The sequence below is a fragment of the Anguilla rostrata genome, chromosome 18 (genome assembly GCF_018555375.3).
Source record: "Anguilla rostrata isolate EN2019 chromosome 18, ASM1855537v3, whole genome shotgun sequence".
Classification (NCBI taxonomy): domain Eukaryota; kingdom Metazoa; phylum Chordata; class Actinopteri; order Anguilliformes; family Anguillidae; genus Anguilla; species Anguilla rostrata.
In genome coordinates, this window is record NC_057950.1 from 4,292,345 (window position 1) to 4,313,421 (window position 21,077).

At 42.5% G+C, this 21,077-nt stretch overlaps 2 protein-coding genes across 4 annotated transcripts in view; one reads left to right on the top strand and one right to left on the bottom strand.

Moving 5' to 3' along the window:
• The first annotated feature begins 726 nt into the window (after positions 1-726).
• eno4 (enolase 4) lies at positions 727-20,127 on the top strand. The gene is made up of 13 exons (XM_064317725.1): positions 727-1,010; positions 1,455-1,583; positions 4,786-4,979; positions 8,563-8,702; positions 11,651-11,820; positions 12,793-12,921; positions 13,232-13,300; positions 14,920-15,084; positions 15,940-16,065; positions 16,950-17,124; positions 17,751-17,812; positions 18,614-18,731; positions 19,340-20,127. Exons 1-13 carry the CDS (start codon positions 834-836, stop codon positions 19,399-19,401), a joined length of 1,716 nt encoding a protein of 571 aa, XP_064173795.1. The 5' UTR covers positions 727-833; the 3' UTR covers positions 19,402-20,127.
• Positions 19,025-21,077, bottom strand: part of shtn1 (shootin 1) — a 40,715-nt gene continuing 38,662 nt past the window's right edge. For 2 of the 3 annotated variants that reach the window (XM_064317728.1, XM_064317726.1), the window contains exon 17: positions 19,422-20,305. In XM_064317728.1, the coding sequence (XP_064173798.1) occupies positions 20,233-20,305 (73 nt within the window). In that variant the 3' untranslated portion in view covers positions 19,422-20,232. Of the gene's footprint in view, positions 19,398-19,421; positions 20,306-21,077 lie in introns of those variants that run through there. The other variant, XM_064317727.1, reaches the window with a different exon arrangement.

A 21,077-nucleotide genomic window follows, 5' to 3' on the forward strand; every position in this document is an offset into this window, starting at 1 on the left:
ATCTAACAAGCAATCCTAATAACATTAATTACGGAGGCCTATAGGATGTGATATGATTCGGTTTTAAAACGTATCGGCATATAAATCTGAAAATAAAAGGCCAATAATAGGCTACTTCACAAAATAGGTGCAATTTTATGAATGTAAAATATTGCTTGTCTACATATATTATAGTCTTTAAGCGTGCATGTGTTAAGAGGGGTGAACTAGAGTTACACAGTATTGGACTGAAAAGCAGTAGTAACAAGCTCACTTCTATCACGTGGGTTTTGCAGTCTTGTGCCTCAAGGTATCAGATTAGTGTCAATGAGTGTTAAAATCCGCTGTGCGCTGCAGGATAGAAACCTCGCGTCTAAGACAACATCCGGCATCGCAAACATTTTAGGCTCGCAAAATATCTACAAAATTTGATTCCAGACCAGATTTAAGGGACGTTTTCCCCGAAGGCCATACAAATTCGAGTCGTCCGACCAGTTCCTTTCCTACCAATCAGCCGTCTTCGAGTGGTTGCTACTACCGAACTTACCAGTCGTCCAATCCCACTTTCATTCTAACTGCAGAAACACGCACAAAGAGTTACTCATAAACCGTGGGTAGACAAATTAGCCCCTTGTGTTGTTTCCATAGACTGTAGAAAAATAGGTTGTTTCTCAAACTGGCACAGTACACGAAAGGCACATTTTAACAGTAGCCTGCTCTCGCGATGTTTCATTATTTGGGAGCGTTGCCAAGCAACCACCACAAGCAGGAACAAGTGGGGTCGAAAAGTACAGGAAAGAATACTTCCAATTGGTTTTGTGTACTTTAACAATCTTGCTAGAAACAAACGAATCATGTCTTATAAGGGCTACTTTAGTCGCGACAATAGAATTTATAAGCAAGACCGAGAATTCTACGACTTAAAAAACAGAGCTGTTGAATATTACAGGGCTAATGGAGTTCCCCAGAAGATGGAAGCTGTATTGAATGAAATGTTTTTCGAGAAGCCAGATGACGTGTATGGTTATTTGGTAAGTAAATTGTGGCTCCTTTAATTTATTAATTTATAAATCCGAATTTGATTGCAGATTAGATAATGTGCTTGCTACATATAATTGTAATGTCGGTTACTAACATTTAAAATACTGAATTGTTGCTGTAGCCTATATTTTCTTAAACTATTCCCCCAGTGACTTGTAATGTTGTAACGGCATTTAAGGGACTGGTAACTTTTATAACTTAGGCATTATTTACTTTAAAATAGACCAGCACATTCACCTAACTACTTTCATAAATCATATTTATGTAGCCTACATCAGTCGTCGTTTTAGTCATAGCTAGCAAGAATATTTTTAATTAAAATTAAAATAACACCCATCTCTAACTCAACATGCTGTTGGATAAATATGACAAAATGGCGAGAGGAGGATGTGCTACTTTACCCTACAGCGCTATGCTTGTCTTTTCTTTTTCAGGCAAACTACTTCTCAAGATTGTCAAGACCCCCTGTAATAAGCAGGTTGTTGGGTAAAGAAGTATACGATGGAAAAGGTCAACTGACAGTTCAGGCAGAAGTATTCTGCACAATAAAAAATGAGGAAAAGGTAACAATCCAGTGGCTGTGTTGTAATAGTCCAGTTGGTTATGTATGCAATGATTTTCAGCATGTTTTATTTTGCCATTTGTTCTGAAGATAAAAACTAATATTTTATTTACCATAAGATCATTTAAATTGCATGCATGTTTATATTGCAAACGCATTATTTCTAGTGTGCTAGAGGATTACTTGATGCATTAAAGCAGTTTTAACCACGTGCATATGACACACTGCAACAACTACAGAGTGACATCGCAAGCATTTATAATATATTGTCTTGGTAAACAGAACTGGCATAAGAACCATTGTAAGTACCTAAGAGGTGATTTCAAAACTACTCTTGCAGTGAACATTGCCAAGCTCAATATTCAACTTCATGTACACTTCATAAGATTTGGAAACTTGGAAAGGTTCAGCATAAATTGGCCTGGGATTATTTAGAAAATTTTGCTATTCAAAATTTTCCAGTATGTAATTGGCTTCAAGGCTGACATGAAATATAATATTCAATTAACTTGATTTGGCAAATGTTGTTTACAAAACATACCTGGGGTTACGTGTCATCTATCTGTTTATTTGTTTGCCAGTGGTACTCGTACAGCGAATGTGAGCACAGAATACAAATTGCAAATGGGCAAGTGCGGTCCAGTCGGTAGCATTTTACCAATTACCTAAAAAACAATGAGCTGCTGGAGCCTCCTGTGGAGCCATGACACAGGTCACTGGTGCTACGACTGGCTCGTGGCCCACCGTCAAATCCCCGCCAATGCTTCTGCTGGCTAGGAGGCTTATAAGTGATGCTTAGCTGGCCGTAGTGCTGGTCAGACAGGTAGGTTTTCGGGTTACCAGGGTTATTTCGCCCCCATTTCATTGCATAAGAGTGACTCACTCCTCTGGTGGCCTGGGCACTGGAATGCTACCCGAAGAAACCTGCACATGAAGTGTGGCGGCAGTGTAGTATAATGGGTAAGGAGCTGGTCTTGCAGGTTTGAGTCCCCGCTAGGATGCTGCCATTTGTACCCTTGAGCAAGGTACTTAACCCGCATTGCTTCAGTATACATCCGGCTGTATAAATGGATGCAATGTAAATGCGATGTAAAAATTTGTGTAAAGTCACTCTGGATAAGAGCGTCTGCTAAATGCTAAATGCCTGTAATGCAATGTGAGTGTACTGCATTGCAAAGGCCTGTGGTGTAGGCCAGCTGGCAGGCTGTGGAGTGAGAAGAAGCTTCAGCTGGCAGAACGCATTTTCCGGGAGCATGCGTGCTTGTCTGCACTCTCCTGAGATAATGGAGGACGTTGCAGTAATGACAATGGATGCTGCTTATGTACAATTGCCCTGGCTGTGGAGTATTGCTCTATCCATCTACGCAACAGCTGGGTGAAGAATGGCTGACGCAACATAACATAACATGACATAAATATAATATAATGACGAGAACAGGCCGTTCAGCCCAACAATGCTCGCCATTTTACTAACTAAATTACATTTGTGTCCACCTCCATATTCTGTAGGAAATGCACAGGATTAGTATTACTTTTGATAATGCTCAGGTCTGTGAGAAAAGTATGTAATACAAAGGACGGCGGTTGGAGATTGGACACCCCACTGACCCCGAGGCCTTGCCGTTTTCTGTTCATGCTACACTCAGGAAAAATCGGAAGTGACATCACGTATGGAGGGCACTGCCAAGCTAAAGAGAAGGACACGCGACTAAATCAGAGCGACTAGCGATAAATGTACGTGTTTCGGTGACGCAGAGTTCGGTAACGTGTTTTGATAACGCAGAGTTTGTTAATGTGTTTCGGTAATGGGTTTCGATAACGCAGAGTTCGGTAACGTGTTTCGGTAATGGGTTTCGATAACGCAGAGTTCGGTAACGTGTTTCGGTAATGGGTTTTGATAACGCAGAGTTTGGTAACGTGTTTCGGTAATGGGTTTCGATAACGCAGAGTTCGGTAACGGGTTTCGGTAATGGGTTTTGATAACGCAGAGTTCGTTAACGTGTTTCAGTAATGGGTTTCGATAACGCAGAGTTCGTTAACGTGTTTCGGTAATGGGTTTCGATAACGCAGAGTTCGGTAACGGGTTTCGGTAACGCAGAGTTCAGTAACGGGTTTCGGTAATGGGTTTCGATAACGCAGAGTTCGGTAACGGGTTTCGGTAATGGGTTTTGATAACGCAGAGTTCGTTAACGTGTTTCGGTAATGGGTTTCGATAACGCAGAGTTCGTTAACGTGTTTCTGTAATGGGTTTCGATAACGCAGAGTTCGGTAACGGGTTTCGGTAATGGGTTTCGATAACGCAGAGTTCGTTAACGTGTTTCGGTAACGTGTTTCGATAACGCAGAGTTCGGTAACGGGTTTCGGTAACGCAGAGAACGCGCCCGTGTGGCTTCGGCCAGCAGAGGCCGGCGCTCAGATCCGACGCCGTGGAGCCTGGGAAAGCGGGCGGGCGGGTGAGGAGCCTGGGACAGCGGACGGGCGGGTGAGGAGCCTGGGACAGCGAGCGGGCGCATGGGCGGGCGGGGCGTGCTGCCGGAGCGTTTAGAGCGATGCTCTCGCATTACTCCCACGCCCCGTTCTGGGGCGGGCGCGGCGGGACGCCTGACGCTAATCCGCGGCGACGGGGAACAGCGAGGCTGGCGGTGACGCTGGGGGAGTGGGGGGGGGGGGGGCGAGAGTGGATATTAACTCAGCCTCTCCGCCCCCCCGAACCGCGCCGGGGGCTTTGGGTCAGTGAGGGGTGACCGTGTCATCGCTGCCTGGCACTGTCAGCATCACGGTCAGGGGGGAAGGAGCTCGGAGGGCCTGGGCTCATTCGCCGCGCTGGAGAAGCAGGCTGGGAGCGAGGCTTTATATCTCTCTCTCTCTCTCTCTCTCTCTCTGGCAACCGTTGTAGGAAAAGTACGAAAAAGATTGTTTTAAAAAAATAAAAAATATAAAAAAAGCAAAATGGCAGAAAATCCAATATGGCGGATGTTATAGGTTCTATGATACTGTCTGAAATGAGGAGGTAGACAAGTGGAAGAAGTTTGGTGCATGTGCATAAAACGGGATGGCCGTACCTTGTACCTCGGCTTGGTATTTTGCTCATTGGTTCTAACTGTTCACATTGCAATATTAAAGTCTAATTGATTTATTGATCTGTTTGTGTGTGTGTTTTTTGCTTTACCTTTTTCTCTTTGATTTGGTTGGCCTTGGTTTAGAGTGCCGGATCCGCAGCGATATCCAGCCACGGCGAAGCCCGAGGGGATGCGTCACATGACCCAGGCTCTGCGAATGAGAGTGACAGGAGGAAGGAGGCTGTGAAGACTGCGGTCCTTTGGATCAATGAATCACTCTGCCCAATCCTAAAGGGCTTTGAGCCCTGTGACCAAGGGGGAGTGGACAAAGTGCTGAGGTACACTATTACACACATATACAGTGTGTACACGTTGTATAGGCACACTATAGTTGTTTTTGTGTACAACCTATGCAACCTATACAGCCTGTTAGTTGCAAGAATATCAGTAGGAAACCATTTTTTAAAAATGCCTTCAGGTCAACATAATTTATGCCAAGTACTCATATATCTCATGTACCTCAGTGAGAGCATAATTGGTGGATTCCCACAGAGATGCTCAATCAATCAATCAATCAATCAATCAATCAATCAATCAAATTTTATTTATATAGCGTATTTCACACCAATTGTCACAATACGCTTCACAGACAACCCTGGCCTAAACCCCCAGAGGAGCAAGCCTAAAACAACAATGGCACACATGCACAAACACACACACACACACACACACAAACATGCAGCATGTTTACACACTCTGCTGAATCATCTACGTCAACTCCCATTGGCTTGCTGCGGGATTATCTGATTAGAGTCTGTGGGTGAGAGGAGATCTCATTGGTGAGATCGGTGAGATGAAAGTCATCAAACTTTAATCCTGCCTGCGTCTCCTCCCAGTGGCTCGTGCGCTAATGTGAATCTGGCAGCTCTGAAGCCAGCATTAATAGCATTCCAGTGGCTGACAGTAACCGTGCCGACGCATCATCTCGTTAAGAGCAGGTTCAAGAACGGGTCAAACGTATTTGCATTTCACTGCAGCCGAATATACGGGTTTCATATACCTTGAGCTTGTTGTTGTTTTTTCGTTTTTCTCGCTGTTTTGACATTAGAATATTTTAGTATTATGTAATTTGCTCAATTGAAAAACCTTGTTGTTGAAAAAAAAAAAAAATCTCATCTTTACGAAATGAATAAATTACATCACACATTTTTTTTGGCATTTATTTTCCTTTTTGGACATAAGACTATATTATGCAGTTTTGAGATATTCTGCTGAAACATTTTTTTTAATCACTAATTTGTTTTTTTCATTCATTTCTCCTTAGTCCCTATCTGTATTCCATGTGCCCACCCATTGGCCAACATTATCTGCCTTCTTTTTTAACCTCCCAGCTATTGCATGAGTACACACACACGTACAGTCACATCTGGAGCCTATACATTGTTGCCATTTTTACCGCATTTGGGTTGCTGACCTACATGCTCAGGGAGACTGGGGGGGTCACATGACCACGTGTGCTCAAACGCAGCCAGGCTGAATTTTCACGGTGCTGCTGAGTGTGTAGCGGGGCGAGCGGAGGAGAGAGAGGGAGAGAGAGAGAGAGAGAGAGAGAGAGAGAGAGAGAGAAAGAGAGAGAGCGAGAGGTCCAGAGAAAGGGGGAGAGAGAGAGAGAGAGAGAGAGAGAGGTCCAGAGAAAGGGAGAGAGAGAGAGAGAGAGAGAGAGGTCCAGAGAAAGGGAGGGAGAGAGAGAGGGAGAGAGAGAGAGAGAGCAAGAGGTCCAGAGAAAGGGAGAGAGAGAGAGAGAGAGAGGTCCAGAGAAAGGGAGGGAGGGAGAGAGAGAGAGAGAGAGAGAGAGAGAAAGAGCTCTGTGATGCTGCTGCTGAATGCCAGGGCCCATCAGCTCATTTTGGGCAGAAGCATGATACATCACCCCCCCCCCCCTTACTTTTTAAAAAATAAATAAAAAATCACATTAAGTCATGTAGAAACCTCAGGATGTGCACTGCTTCCATTATAAGCACGGCCAGCCTCTTGTCTGTTCCTTATGCAGGTAAGCCAGAGCTGATCGTTTTCTTGGAAAGCATATTGTGTCTATTTTAGGGGGTGGGGGGGGGGAGGAGGCCCTCTAGCTGATATTTATGTGTGATAAAGGCTCTCCCACACAGCCTTTCTTAACATTATTCCACTGCTACGGTTCAAAAGGCCATTTGCATTGTGTCTGGGCTCTTACTGGAAATGCTTAGACTGGGCTCTGTGCTTGGAGCACTCTTTCCCTGGTAAACAGCAAGTTTCCGTGCATTCAAATAGAGAGAGAGTTACTCTGCACACTAGAGTACGTTTAAATAACTGTAACACTACATTTTCTGTAATTTAACATTATTTTCAAATGCAGTGAACAAATATAGTATTTATATAAATTATAAATTTGGATAATGAACTTCCAATAAAATACAGATTTTTTTCAAAAGACTGAAGACTAACAACAAGCGGTTACTGCCCTAATAAAGGTTGGCATTGCTGTGAGTCGGAGTTCAGGGCGAATTCTGTGGCAGTGCCAAGCGGGGCTGGGAGTTTCCATGGGGGCGACGCATAATCGGCAGGTTGTGCAGGTAATGCGCACCTTGTGGAATATAACGCACTATTGCACCGTGAAGGAGGGCGAGAGAGAGAGAGAGAATGAGGCTGGAGAAATGGGTCAGAGTGCTTATGTCCGTACCTGACTTGAGACCCAAAGGACGAAATCTAAACAGAAACACACAAGTACTGGCTTTGCCACTCAGGTCCGTGCTCTCGAAGCCCATTTTCTGTCATTACAGCGCCTATTACCCTAGCATCAGGGCTCCTCGTTGAGCCTTTCTCACTTCTCATGTTCTTCTGATAACCCTATCTGAAAGGAGATACTTGTGGCAAACTTATTTTCCAACACAGTGTTTGGAACAAGTAATGGAAAACCGGCTGCAGCAGATCCCACTCAGTTAACTTTAGCCACGGACACATTTCTTATGTGAGTACTCACCGTGTTGTGTTTTGATTGACCCCCCCCCCCCCCGCTCTCCATGTGATGTATTTGAGCCAATTAGAGTTGAAGAGTTATGTCTACATTGAATTATTGAAAACTCCTTAGGGGTCTTATGTAAGGCTGTTATGTGGGGCTGTCCCTCAGGGCCCAAGAGATGAGCATTTTTTTTTTTTTTTTTAGGAACTAGGTCTTCGTCCTCCGGGCATCCTGTCTTACAGTAGCAGTGTCAAATTTCATAATACATTTTTATCCCTTTTTTTTTTTGTGATTAGGCGCTAAGATCTGCATGGGAGTCTGGAAATAGAATATGGGTTTTGAAGGTCTGTTCTTCGGTGATCCAAAGATGAAAAATAACGGGGTGGAGTAATCCCTCGCAGCAGCTGGCTCTCTTTATGAATATAATTTGTGCACGTTGTTTGTGACAGCCCCATATGCTTTAGGGCGGCAGTGTAGCGTAACGGGTTGAGGTGTAGGTCTTGTAACCTAAAGGTCACAGGGTCACTGCCGTTGTACCCTTGAGCAAGGTACTTAACCCGCATCGCTTCAGTATATATCCAGCTGTATAATTAGATACAATGTAAATGCTATGTAAAATTTTTTTTTTTTTTAAGTTGCATAAGTCCCTTTGGATAAGAGTGCCTGCTAAATGCCTGTAATGTAGTGTTGTCTTGTAAACTAAGGTCAGCAGTGTTTCACTGCCGCTTTGGACCAAGCTGGAGGAAAGGTACCACAGCCGATGAGCCTGCAGTATATCCAGCTGTATAATTAGATACAATGTAAATGCTATGTAAAAAAAATTTTTTTTTTAAGTTGCGTAAGTCCCTTTGGATAAGAGTGCCTGCTAAATGCCTGTAATGTGGTGTATGTTTTGGAGGTAAAGGCTGGATGTTTTTGTGTTGCAGTGATTTCTACATGGCGCGCTTCCTTGAGGACCAGGAGCGACGGAGCAGGGAGAAGGAAGACCAGCAGTCCGATGAGCCTGCGCCCGAGCCAGCCTCTCCCACCGTTACCGCTACAAAAGATAAAAAGGGAGGGGAAAAAGGTAAAATACGCATCTCGCTGTAGATTCTCCAAAAGCGCGTGGTGGAACTGTGAAATGGACCCTTGGCCTGTTCTGTGCGGATTCTCAAAAACCCTGAAAAGTGCTTGATTTTGACTGTGGAAAATTCAAGGGCAATGAAAGTGATTGAAACTGCTGAATTTTATGAAACCCTCATTTTGTGGCTATTTACGCCCCATATATGCACAGTTCAAATCGTTGTATATTCACTTGCATCCACGTTACAGCTATTTATTACCTTTCTGATTCATAGGAAGAAATCTAACTAAGCTAAGCCTGGCAATGTATCATAGCCATTATTGAGGACAAAGTCATGGAGCCTGTGGACTCTAAATACATATGCTTATTTAAATAGTTCAAATAAGATCAGGCAGCTCCCTCATATAATCATGACACAGCAGTCGCTCACAGATGAGCTTGGTAAAGGCAGTTCTTGCTCCACATAGCCAAGATGCAAAACTCCTAAACATTTTTTTTTCAATGCTATTGTAGGAAAAGGAAAGTCAATGAGTACATAAGGGGCACAGGAATAAAAAAGGAGGATTTGTTTATAAGAATAAGGATATTGCCAATGCCTTATCTAGTTATTTTGTTGAGAGTTTTACTAGAGAGGAGGTTACTAATTGACTGGAAGGCATATGCAGTACTCAGAATGTCTTGCAGATGTTGATATAGAGGATAAAGAAATACTGGATAAATTGCATAAACTAAAGACAAATAAGTCAGCAGGCCCTGATAGCACATACCCAAGAGTACTCAAATGGTTAGGTGAGATCATCTTTAAACCACTGGCAGACATTTTTAGACTGTCTTTAGAAACTGGAGAAATACCAGTGGACTGGAAGCATGGCAATATAACAAGGGGACCTAAATGGAAATGAGGAAAAAGGTAAATTTTGCAGACATTAGGAAGCATTTTTTCATGCAGAGAGTAGTCAATGTGTGGAATAGCCTTGCCAGGTCATGTAGTAGAGGCAGAAACTCTAGAGGTTTTGGAGACCATGCTTGATACGGTGTTAGATACTATCTAGCCTGTAGGTAATCAGAGCACTAGATACAACTTGGTCAGGAAAATGGCAAGCATTGTTGGGCTGAATGGCCCGTTCTCATCATTGTGTTGTGTTATGCTTCCCCTGTTGTTCCTGTTGTTCCATCAAAAGCCAATTTGTTCATACTATACGGCAGCATCTGCAACTTTAATTCTTTCGAGCCAAACATTATTAACGATGCACTAGTGGCATCCATAAAATTAGTCTACTTAGACCAACCGTTTCTTTAACCTAATCCTTAATTGTGAGCCAAAACCGTACCGTCTGGAACACCTGTTAAACAAATGTTTCGACAAACTTCTGTCTGACTTTAGCTAGGAAAACTCAAAAAGGCAAGTTCCAACAGAAGTTTATTGCCAATTACCATGAGCATGTTAAACATTTACCTTTGTTGGGTAATATGTTGAAATTACATATACGAGATCAAGTCACTTGTACCAGCCGCAGAAAGATCTGTTCACATTCGGTTATCTGAAGAACAGTCTCCCTGATTAACTGATTACAGTTTTAGAGCACTGCAGGTTTGAAGTCAAAAAATGTTGCTTCAAGGTTTTTAAAGTAAAATCTGTAATAAGACTTTTCGTGTACTAATAACGTCCTAAAAAAAACTTTGAAGTCTGTCCTTGAGTTCCACATTAGAAGCACTGTGACTCTGAAGATTGAAAGGTTGAAAGGTATTAAAAAATTCCTAATAATTTTGAAAAGGGCCAAACCAAGACTCCCTCAGGATTTAGTCATCTTAAATGCGTAATACCTTTCTCCGACGTTGAAAAATTCAATCACATTGTGCAGTGTTGAATGATCTTTTCTTTAATTACACTCAATGCACTTGATAAAATATGAAAATCCATGAACCCTGCTCAGCCCAAATTGTGTTGTCACTCACATTGATTAACAGATTCCAATTGAGAAGTGTTTTTGGACTATTTTTCCCAGTTCAAAACGAGTAGACTAGCCTTTAACACTAAGGTGTCTGCGCTCAGCATCGATGTAATATTTTGTAACGTTCATTGCTGTTATTTCCTTTATAATGTCCAAATAGCCTTCTGTGACACACAAACAGGCTGTACACTGCACTGGGCAAAAATGCCATTGTGGTCCTTTGTCCTGATCAGAAATGGGTGTAAATGCCCAGAACTGAAGAACACACCATCGTACACCTATAAGAAATATACAGAAGATAAAGATGGAACGTATGGGGAGTATAACAATGGGGTATTTCACAAGCAGCGCCTTACCCAGCATCTGCGTCCATTGCCGTGACTTCGAAGGGCACGGCCGGCTTCAGTGTACATCAGACGCATGCAACACGGGCAGTCGTCCTCAGCCGTGTGCTCCTGTAGGCGCGGCCGCTGTCCGTGGTTCTGAAGGCCAAGGCTTCGGGAGAGAGAAGGGAAACCCGGCAGCTGGAATGGCTGGGGATCGGCACCCTGTTAAACAGAGTTAACAGGCCTGTGCCAGCATCATGCTGCTGATATCGTTACGTTTTTAAATGGCTCTGTTCACTCCCAGATTTCAGCAAGATGATCATAACGGTGGCGAAGAGCAAGAGGCACTACATCATCATTACATTACATTACAGGCATTTAGCAGACGCTATTATCCAGAGCGACTTACACAACTTTTTACATTGTATCCATTTATACAGCTGGATATATAGACTGAAGCAATGCAGGTTAAGTACCTTGCTCAAGGGTAACAACGACAGTGTCCTTACCCGGGAATCGAACCGGCGACCTTTCGGTTACAAGCCCAGTTCCTTACCCACTGTGCTACACTCCGTCCTCCATGTCTGCAACATGCAGTATCTTCTTGAAAGGTGTGCACCACGGGAGTATGGATGTGATTTAAAAAAGAGCCCACTGTTGTTCCTCTTCCCAGGGAAGAAGGCCAACAGCACAGATAAACCTGTTCCACCGCCAGAGCCCCCGGTGCCTGTGTTAGCAGGAAGCACGGCCATCGGGACAGTGTCCCTGGCTGTGGCCAAGGCTGGGGCGGAGCTGGGGGGCGTCCCCCTGTACCAGCATATCACAGCTCTCAAGCACCAACAGGTCAGTTCCCTCTCAGCATATGAATGCAGCACACGGCATGAAACTATCATAGTGCAACAGGTCTTAACTGATGTACCATAGGCATACCCTGAAAAAAAGGGGAAGGGGAGGGGGGTGTCATGTTTTTCACTATCCAAGTGCATCAACAGATATGTAACTAAAAAAACATACTTGTTGATGCAAAGTTTGCTTAATGTTCATCGTTTTTTTGTTGATGCATTACATCCAGTCAATTTAAAAAATAGAAACTTTCGCACAAAGGGTGAAGGGCTTCCACAGGAAGGTCAGCACAGCCTGTTTGTACTGTGGCCTAGTGCTAGTCTGGAATTCTGCAGGAGGAATACAGGACTATTATTCCATGAGGAAGTGGTGACTGAGCAAGCCGTTACATATGGCTGCAGTCAGTTTCACGCCTCTCAGACCCCACGTGTGTGTGACTGCTTCTGCTCTGTGGACACGGACATCGTCTCCTTGAAAGACACCCCCGCTCGACAGGAAAGGTGCACTTTAACATGAAGATGGGGCGAAGATGACTACTCAATACTATTAAGTGATGGCTGACTTTGACCTTGCCTTTGAAGCTTATGAGTGCAGCTACAGAACTACCGAACTCATTCATCGTTGGAACTGCGATGCGTATCTATTTTGTTCACTAGCTTCAAGTGAACTGATTCTACGTTGAATTGACAGCTGCTAAATTCCATAGTTAAATATAAGTGCATATTAAATTAAATCACTGTTTCTCACTTGATGTACAGTGTTGTATGTTGTCCTTTAAAGACCTACTCTATGGGTGATCATCCTCTGTGAAATCATCAGTTGATTAAATTGAACATACCTGTGTTTGTATTCAGGATGGTGAGGTGCGGCTGCTCTGCTTTGCTCAGTTCTCCTTTGCCACTTGTACTTTATGGCCCTTCTCAAAGACAAAATGACATCCTTTTGAAGCTGATGGTTGCTTTCTTTCACAAGTTCTCAGGTGAGATTCACATGCCGCTGCCCATGGTGACACTTCTGAGCTGTGGCAAACTGTCGCCTGGAAAGCTTAATCTCATGGAAGAGGTCATTGTCATCCCTAAAGCTGGACAAACGGTCAAACAAGTACGGCCACTTTTATTACCTCCTGTGCGCTTCAGTTCAGTGTTGCAAATGGATTTCTTTTCTCTTTTTTCGGCATAGAGTTTAATCTTTCATTCATGCTCATCTTTTTTTTTATGATACTATTTCACATTTTCAATACTTCTTTAAAAATAAAAGTAATCCTTGAGAATGCCTACACTTATTTGCTGTTTCTAAACATTAAAGAACATATCCTCCGCAGTATCAGTCCTTGCTGCGGTGCCTTATAGTATAAATCTCTAAAGAGCTCTTGGGTACGTTTATATAATCTGCCGCTCCATCTGCCACACAGTTCCTTGCGATGGTCCTTGAGCTTCAAAGGGAAATAACACGGATGGTGAATGCGGCATCAAAAACAGGGGTAAGATGTATTGTGAAGATTTTCCCTGACACACACTTATCATTCTCATATGCTGCCTCTAGGCCACTGTTAAAAAACACACGGTGTTTTTACACAGTTAACTTAGCAGATGCGACCTTTAACGGTAGCATTATTCTTTGTCGTAACCTATGTTCATACATGTTGCTGAATAAGCACTGCTGTGAGTTACGCTGGATGTATTAGAGAAGCTTTAAAGGGGTAATAAACACTAAATCACATTTTTTTTTTAGGTCTAAAGCTGAGTATCCTGTCTCGATTTGATACATCACATGAGTCCCATAGTTAAGAAAAACAAAAATCTACCTAAGACGTGTCACCACATTTTGTGCAAGAAAAAACTGAATCCTGAGTCTGCCAGTGCCAACAGGATAGCCCTTAACGCTCCTGAATCCGATTGGCATTTAAATAAAAAAACACATCAACACAACTTGGTCCTGTATATAAAAATCAGAGGTGGAAAGTCCAGGGGGTTCTGAATGTAACAGCCCTGCCATGTGCCCCCTCGACCCGGAAAAGTCTGTTTCTTTCTTCTTCCTCCTGGTTGAAGAATTAGCAAAAAAATCCACAAGGATTGGAACAAAAATACTGTTGGAGGACTTTGGAATTTCTGAGGGGGACTACTTTCTGAACGCGGATTTTCCCCATACATTTCTTTCCCCCGTAGAAATGAAGACGTCAGAATTGAATTTTAAGGGTAGTATAGTTCAGTGGTGGGCTGATCTACTGTTAACCGCTGTGAAAGACCTGCAAATAAATGGCAGGGAGCAGATAGTAAATTGCTCCCCTTTAAAGAACACAAAAGAATTATGATCTTTTTTTCCCATTCCATATTGTGACAGGGTGAATCAGTGCCGGCTTACTTCTGCCAGCAGTGAATGTCAGCATTAGACAAAGAGTCAATGACATCATCATTAGCGAATACTTTATGTGTAATGTAAGTTAATGCCATAATAGAGGGGTTTGGCGAAATGAAATTTCTAAGAGCTAGCGGCATGTGTTCCGCACATCATTTTGGGATGGATTTTCAGCTATTCTGTACGGTGAATGCGAGATTTAACGGAAAATGCCGGCTTTTGAATTTTGAATTTTTTTCACTCTTCCGATATTGTATTATGCGCCATTATGCGGTGATCTGTAACCCTGGAGGAAAGTATGTTTTTGACAAATGTGAATGTGAAGCCGAATGCCATTTGCTTAGAAAGCAGTCTTCCGATAAAAAGGATAAAGTTGAGGATGACCTCCGCCACCTCCAGTACAATGGCCTTCATGTTAACCAAGCGCCATGAGCAGTATGCTTCAATAGCTGTAACCCCTATATAAAGATGTTTCCACCCAAACTAATTTGATTAAAAAAAATTTCATCACTTTGGAATGTGAACTTGCATTTATGATCCAACTTTGAGATTTAAATGAAAAAAAAAAAATCATTGCTACTATCATCTGGCTTAGTTTCCGAGCGACCACCGGAGATGATGGACAGCTACCATTATGTACTGATCATAATGTGAGAAATAAAATACAAGTAAAAGAAACATTCCCAGAATTATTTGTGAAAATCAGTCATTGAAAAGCATGGCTTTCTGTCTTCTCTCTTTCAGCCTGTGTTGAACGCAGTGTCCGACTCTGGTGCTCTAGCGGTTGGATACGACCGTCCTGAACAGCCTTTGGACCTGATCACGGAGGCCGCCAGCAACCTGGGTTTTGCACTTGGGGACGTGATGTATTTGGCGATAAACTGCGCCGCGCATGAGCTAATGGACTACGTAAGTGTAGTCGAGTATTTTTATAGTATTGTATAGTATGTATATTTTTATAGTATTGTATAGTATATAGAGTATTTTTTTTTTTTTGGTATTTTTTTTGTTTTGTTCCTGTGTGAGAAATCTGCGGAAGCCCTTTTTCCAGAAAAAAACGTTTTTGGCTTAATTGCAACTTTGTTTCTCGGAATTCAAACTTTTCTTCCCTTGCAGCTGCGAGTTTGATTTCTTGGGAGTCCTGACTTTGTTCTGGCAATGGGCCTGTTTTACATGGAGCACTCGTGATTACGGAGTAATAAATTCACAACTGCAAGAAAAAAAAGTCAGAATTCAGAGAAACCAGTGGCGGAAACAGGCCTCCCTATAGAAAAACTGCCTTGAAATATGTTTAATATGTTTCTAATACACTATTCTAGTGTATTAGAATTGTGACTGCGAGAGATTATTACAACACAGACAAAACAGCAATACAGAAAAGATGCGTTTCATTTGCAATTAGTAGATCTGTCTTTAAACTTTCAGAGATTTGATCATTATAAATTTTTTTTTTTAAACACACAAAAGGAATTTACTGTGTCTTAGATGTGACTCTTGTAATGTGCATGTAATTGTTTGAAATGAAATCTGCAAAGCCAAAAAAGCATTTAAAAATTAATTTGCATTTTTGAATTAGGATTTTATCTGAAAAATGTTGTAGTTACATTTTAGGCAGGACTAAGATATTTGGAGCACCAGGTTTCAATATTTTTGGCACCACAGATCTAATCCTGGGTTTGTCTTTTTTGGAGCATAGTGAGTTGTTGAACACATTCGGGCTCTCCACAGTTAAATGACACCGTATCTCCTGCGTTCCGATCACAGCAAAAAGGGAAATACGACGCAGTGACCGGAGCCCCCAGGTCTCCCGGTGAGCTGGTGGAACTGTACGAGCTCCTGACGGCCAAATACCCGGCGCTCATCGCTCTCATTGACCCGTTGCGGAAAGAGGTGAGCCCAGAAAAACGCCGCGCTCTCTTACACGGGCGGCGTGTAGCACAGTGGGTAAGGAACTGGGCTTGCGACCGAAAGGTCGCAGGTTCGATTCCCGGGTAAGGACACTGCCGTTGTACCCTTGAGCAAGGTACTCAACCGGAATTGCTTCAATATATATCCAGCTGTGTAAATGGATACAATGTAAAATGCTATGTAAAAGTTGTGTAAGTCGCTCTGGATAAGAGTGTCTGCTAAATGCCTGTAATGTAATGTAATGTAATGTAATGTTTAGCCCCGACGCTCTCCGTTTGCGTAGCGCACGCGAGCGCTCGTCGCCGTCTTTGATGGATGTGGAGTGTAACTACGTGACAACTGCCCGGCTCAGCATTAAGCGTTTTTAAGCCAAGCCAGACATTTAGAGTGTTTTTTTTTTTTATTTTTTATTTTTTACTGAAAGTGATTTTATATTCCCAAAAGAAAAAGAGTAAAGAGCAGGAGATTATAAATGCAAGCTACTGAAGCACAGGAACAGAACTGTGGGGTGACAGAGGTGGTACACACACCTCATACACCCTGGGTTTTAAAACGGGGGGGGACACGGACAGTAGGGGGTCCCTGCCCCAGACTCGATATGCAACGGCTTTATACAGATTTAAGAAGATATTTTACAATATAAAACCTTTTTAAAAAGCAGAACTTCTGATGGGGTCCCCTGAATGCTTTTTGAGCCTGTTCAGAGGTGCCTGGATCAAAAAGGTTGAAAATACCACGCCCTTTCACTCAATGCTAAACATCTATCCAGGCAATTTAAAGCGTACGTACACTTTCCCCAAGCATAACGGAGAATGATCCAAACTCAACTAAGGACAGAAATGAAAACTTGGTGAAACTTGCTCTAGGACCAGGAGCAGTGGGAGAGGCTCAGCAGCGTCCAGGGGCAGACGTGTCTGCTGTCTGAAGCGGTGTCCAAACCTGGGGGTGCCCACACCCCACCCGGGATCAGGGGGTTCGTTTTAAAGCAGACCAACGAGGTCACGGTCACAGACCTGATCGAGGTCGCCCGGCAACTGGATGGTAAGCTAGGCCTCAGAGTGCGCCATCTTTACATTTGCTTGGTACATCCCACAAACACACGTCCCCCACACTATTTAAATCACTATACTAAATCACTATTTAAGCCTTTGCTTACTCTTACTCAGTCATAATTTTTTTGTCGTTTTGTGATTTCTCTGTTGTTTAAAAAGCAGTTTTTTAAATCAAGATTTTAACAGCAACTGTTGTGTATTTGCCTCGTTCAGTTTGTTTTAGAGTATAAGACTGGATGTATGTCTTCAGGTCTCATGAAAAACTACAGAACAAAATTGCAGAGAAAAATAGGGCATGTGTGATGCTTAATCTCATGAGAATATGCATTTACAGCGTGCATCAGTTGTTAAATGTTCATGCCAGATCAGTCAATGGGAAAAAAAAGATGCACTGTGGAATTTGTATGTTTTCACGATGTTAATTGAGCTGTGTTTGACATTCAGTGTTAAATCAACACTGACAGAGTACATATTGGACTCATATACTCCGTTAGAGTTGAATTAACACTGGACGTTTTACTGCGCATTTATATTAAATTTAAATACTCAATGAAACAAATTGACCTATTTTATATTTTTAACTGGAGCATTTTCCCTGTGTATTCTCACTTTAAGGTGCGGTGACCGTAGTGGGAACAACCAACGGAGAAGCGTGCGATGACTCTCTCTCTGACCTGGTGAGGCGTGGTCACACACCGCCTTTCATTTTAACCCCGTTCCGCACCTTTCATCTTAACCTCTCGCTGCTGTTCTCAGCACGGTTGTGTTCTCAATTCAGTCTTGAGCGGGGAAAATGGTGATGAAAGTACGTTAATACGGCTAAATCTGGATGCACATTTGTTAAACGGAGTGCAGTCGGCAAAATGTTAAACTGTTAGAAAGGTCCTCATTCATCACACAGCTGATTACCAGTGCTTACCACCAGCAATATCTGAGCCCACATCAAGCTGAAGCTTGAAATAAATGGAACGTGCAAAAAGCCTGAACATGTTCAGAACTGGAAAAACTCTGGAGCCCTACCACCCACTCCATTGGATTAGTGTCCAAACTGCGTGTCTCTTCAAATTAGGGTCTTTTTCGCTTTCTGTGAAAATGGCTCATCTACTGTAAGGCTACCAGGATGTTACTGGGATTGTTTAGCCCCAACAACCTCCGCTTAATTGTGCCCATTGTTACTCCTCTGCTGTGTGACAAAATGTGCGCGGTCAGAAAATGTGATTGCAGCAGACTGTACCCGTACTGTAATTTGCAACCGGCGAATTGCTTCATTTTGTGTGTTTATTTAGACTGTGACTGTAATGCTGTGAATTGCAGTCGCGCACGCATTCGCCGATTCCCTTTCTTCAGTTTGTTGGAATGACGCGGGCCTGGTGGTGAATTATGTGGTCGCATGTTGAGTTTCTGTGTGTGGTGGTAAAACCCCCCCCCTGTCATTGTGTGCCCCCCCCCCTCCCCTCTCCCCCCTCACTTCCCAACAGGCTGTAGGACTGGGTGTTAAACTTGTCAAACTGGGAGGTCTGTATCATGGAGAGAGGCTGCCTAAATACAACCGTCTGATTTCTATAGAGGAAGACTTGGCCCAGCGGGGGATACTGGGTATGGCGGCTTTTTCTCTCTCTCTCTCTCTCTCTCTCTTTCTCTCTGTCTCTCTCTGTCTTTTCAGCCCAGAGAAAAGAGGCAGACAAAGCCCACAGAGAAGGGACAGAAATTGCCGGGCTGGTGAGAATGCGTGTCTCTCTCTCTCTCTCTCTCTCTCTCTCTCTCTGGTTCGCTGAAAGAAGCAGAGTGTCAGGAATCACGGGGGAAGGAACGGGGTGGAAACACGTACCTTGGGCCTGTTAATTGGGCGCCTAATTACACATTTAAAAAAAAAGGACAAGGACATTGCACACAGTTACAAGAGAGGCGAGTTCATCTTTATATAAAATAAAGGATTAACTTATGCACCAATCGCATGTGGGGAGGGTGTCTTCCATGCTATACCGGAATATTATTATTATTTTTTTTTTACGGTTCTCTCCTGAAGGAAATACTTTGGGGGGAACCTGAGAACAGGTCAAACACTCAAAACCCGTTCATCTGTGAATCGAGCAGGTCGGCGCGTAGCTAGTTGCGATTATGTGAACGCATCTCATCTTTTCTGCCCTTTCACTTCACTTCTAAAAAAAAAAAAAAAATCTACTTTTCAATCTTCTTGCTTGCAGGTTCAGGAAAATGTGCGTTTCCGCTTGCTGTTGGAGAAGCAGAAGAGCCGTCATCTACCTAGCGTTTGTGAAAGAATGACAGTCACCACAAATCACCTTATTTTATTGCCAGACAACTTTTAGAATTTATTACAATTTATCTATTAATTGCAAGTAATTTAATGCAAGTGTTTTTTGGTGTTAAATGAATGTGTTCTTATCATACAGTGGCTTCTTTAGTTTTAAATGCAAACATACTATCTATAAGGTTAATGCTATAAAAACCAGTAAAATATTAAAACAAATTGCACAAAATATACATTTCAAAAAAGAATACAATACTAATGCCTCCCAACTGAGTTCAGATCAAACAGACCTGAACTAAACATAAAAATATATAACATAATACTGAAAATATTTGTGTAATTCCATTTTAAGTAAAATTGTACATTGGGGAACATATGTTTTATATGTTTTGACTGTGGGTAAACCCATTTAAACCACACACACATACATGAATGCATGCATACATGCATGCATGTGCACACACAGATGTACATACACAGTAGTATAGATTAAAGGAGTGCTTTTTGATGCTGTAAACAATGTAAATCAGAATAGGGAAATGTTCATTTACCCTAATTAAATTTATATTTGGCATTTCAATTTTCCATGTAACCACCTGTGTGATATCTCTGCATTAAAACTTTAAAGGGACACATTTCAAGTAAATCTATTCAATTTAGATTTGAGGAAAATCTCACCAAAAATTCTGCATAGAAACTGATTAAACGTCAACATAAGCTGTCTCAGAACTGTCCATGTATTTCTTATAAAAGCCGTCTAAATATTCAGTATTTTTTTTGTATACCGATGCTGCTTAGCAGCTGGAACAGTCTTTGTTTTTCTGACCTTCAGGATTCACCGAGCGTCCCGTGGCCTTTCCCATTGGAGTCAGCGTTTGTGGAGGCAGGCGTGAGAGTCTCCCTGCAGCATAAAAAAAATATTCATCTCAGAAAAGTGACCAAGAGCAAAGGTGTCACAGTCCAAATAGGACGGTTTCCGTTAGTAACTGTTATTAGCACCGAGCAGGTGAGTAGACGTGTCCGTTTGAACACTGCCAAGGTCTGTTTGGGGGGGGGAAGAGTTGCGACCAGTGTTTACACCCACAGTGATAATTCCAGTCATTAGCCAGTGACCACAGCTCGTACATTAGCCATGACCTAAAATTATTTCAACCATTTCATTTGCATGTGTTCAGGTTGCCCGTAGCACTCATTAGGCGACTGGTTGGCAAACGGATACCTAAAATGTTATACGATACATATATATAATACCTAAAATGAACCTAAAATATTTAAACGACAGGAGTAAGCATTCCATCTCTAGTAAGTACTCGTCTGGAGTAATACACGCCATTCGTGTGATGAGGTTCTCTGCGTCTTTTCAGTCTCTGTGGCTGCTACCCTGATAAACTGCAGCCTTGAAGTCATACTGAAGCATGCGATGCAACCGGGAACTACAAAACGCATCTTTGTAGCTTAATGGGAATTTTTTCAGTTTTAGGTTCTGCATGTTATTTGTCGTATTAAAAATGGATTTACCATTTTTCTGATGTTAACATTGTTAAAATGGACTCGTGCTTGCTTAAATATTAGCATTAGCACCTCATGTGTGTCAATTTAGTCAATTACACTTAACTAATATGGTTAGAAGAAGGTAAGTGAAGTACATTGTAATATACATACGACATACAGCT

What these genes read in the sequence shown, in the direction of transcription:
- eno4 (XM_064317725.1), top strand. Translation starts at nt 834, where the DNA reads ATGTCTTATAAGGGCTACTTTAGTCGCGACAATAGAATTTATAAGCAA. An exon ending in ATGACGTGTATGGTTATTTG is followed by an intron (nt 1,011 to 1,454) that starts GTAAGTAAATTG and finishes TTTCTTTTTCAG; the next exon opens with GCAAACTACTTCTCAAGATT. An exon ending in CAATAAAAAATGAGGAAAAG is followed by an intron (nt 1,584 to 4,785) that starts GTAACAATCCAG and finishes GCCTTGGTTTAG; the next exon opens with AGTGCCGGATCCGCAGCGAT.